The sequence below is a fragment of the Galeopterus variegatus genome, unplaced genomic scaffold (assembly GCF_000696425.1).
Source record: "Galeopterus variegatus unplaced genomic scaffold, G_variegatus-3.0.2 Scaffold69320, whole genome shotgun sequence".
Taxonomy (NCBI): Eukaryota; Metazoa; Chordata; class Mammalia; order Dermoptera; family Cynocephalidae; genus Galeopterus; species Galeopterus variegatus.
In genome coordinates this window covers 1-1,471 of record NW_007795431.1, presented here as the reverse complement: position 1 = coordinate 1,471, position 1,471 = coordinate 1, and the positions used below count along the sequence as shown (strand labels likewise).

The following is a 1,471-nucleotide window of genomic DNA, read 5'->3' as shown; positions in this document are numbered from 1 at the left end:
AAAAAATTTTATTTACTGTGATATTTTTGTCCACCTTTTTGTCACAAAAGGCTGCTAAGGAAGAGAGAATATAGCTTTCTAGAGAGTGAAAGAGTGTAGTGTAAAAATGGAGACCACGGTTTCTGAAATTCAAGTAGAAAGCAAGGATGAGAAGAGATCAGCAGAAGTTAGTCTTCAGGATGAGAGGCAGGAGGAAAAAGCATCCATGCTTTGCTTCAAGAGAAGAAAGAAAGCCGTCAAAGCACTGAAGCCCAAAGCTGGCTCTGAAGCTGCTGATGTGGCAAGGAAGTGTCCCCCAGAAGCAGGAGCTTCTGATCAGCCACAGCCCCCAGGAGGGGCCTGGGCCTCAATCAGACGTCTTGTAACAGGCAGGAAAAGGTCAGATTCTTCAAAGCAGCAAAAGGCACTTGAAGCTGAAGTACAAAGTGAAATAAATGCTGAGGACGTGGATCTTTCTAAGAAAAAGGCAAAATCCAGACTTAAGATTCCCTGCATAAAATTTTCAAGAGGGGCTAAAAAGGGTTATCATTCCAAAATTACAGAAGACTCAGACTGCAGCATCAAAGTCCAGGGAGAGGCTGAAAGTTTGGATAGACAAGCTCAGACCCAATCAAATGATCAGGCGACAAAGGCTAAGTGGGCCCAGGATCTAACTGAAGGCATCTCACAGAAAGATGGTGATGAGGTCTGTGAATCAAATGCGAACAACAGCCTAACTTCTGGAGAGAATGTGATTCCAGTAGAACTTGGACTAGATAATGGGCATTCTGCTATTCAAACAGGAATTCTAATCCTTGAAAAAGAATCTGAAACAATTGAGGTAAAACAAGATGTTCAACCTCAGCAAGCAAGCCCACTTAAAATTTCAGATACAGACCATGAGCAACCAGTGATTTCTGATGTTTCTCCTTCACCTGCAATCCCAGATCAACAAACTGTGGAAGAAGCCAGTAACAGTATCCTAGAACATGGACCAAATTGGAAAGACTATGAAAGTAGAGAGATTGTAGCTGAATCGAATAAGCTGAAAGAAACTGAACTGAGCCAGGAACCAGATGTTAAAGAAAATGGGATCAATACAGAGAAACCCAAATTGGAAGAAAGCAAAAAAATGGAGCCAATTGCCATTATTATTACAGACACTGAAATCAGTGAATTTGATGTTAAGAAATCTAAAAATGTCCCTAAGCAATTCTTAATTTCAATTGAAAATGAGCAAGTAGGGTTTTTTTCTAATGACAGTGGTTTTGAGGGTAGAACTTCAGAACAATATGAAACACTCTTAATAGAAACAGCTTCTTCTCTCGTGAAGAATGCTATCCAGTTGTCTATAGAACAGCTGGTTAATGAAATGGTCTCCGATGATAATAAAATAAACAATCTTCTACAGTGAATTAATTTATAGATCATTGGAGGAAAATAAAACTTGATGAGTTATTTTACTCATTTGTGGCATTTCTTATTCAGTAAC

The 1,471-nt window shown here is 39.4% G+C and overlaps 1 protein-coding gene across 1 annotated transcript; it reads left to right on the top strand.

Moving 5' to 3' along the window:
- Positions 1-6: 6 nt before the first annotated feature.
- AKAP5 (A kinase (PRKA) anchor protein 5) lies at positions 7-1,442 on the top strand. Its single transcript, XM_008565545.1, has one exon. The coding sequence runs from the start codon at positions 107-109 to the stop codon at positions 1,391-1,393; it is 1,287 nt and encodes a 428-aa protein (XP_008563767.1). The 5' UTR covers positions 7-106; the 3' UTR covers positions 1,394-1,442.
- The last annotated feature ends 29 nt before the right edge of the window (positions 1,443-1,471 follow it).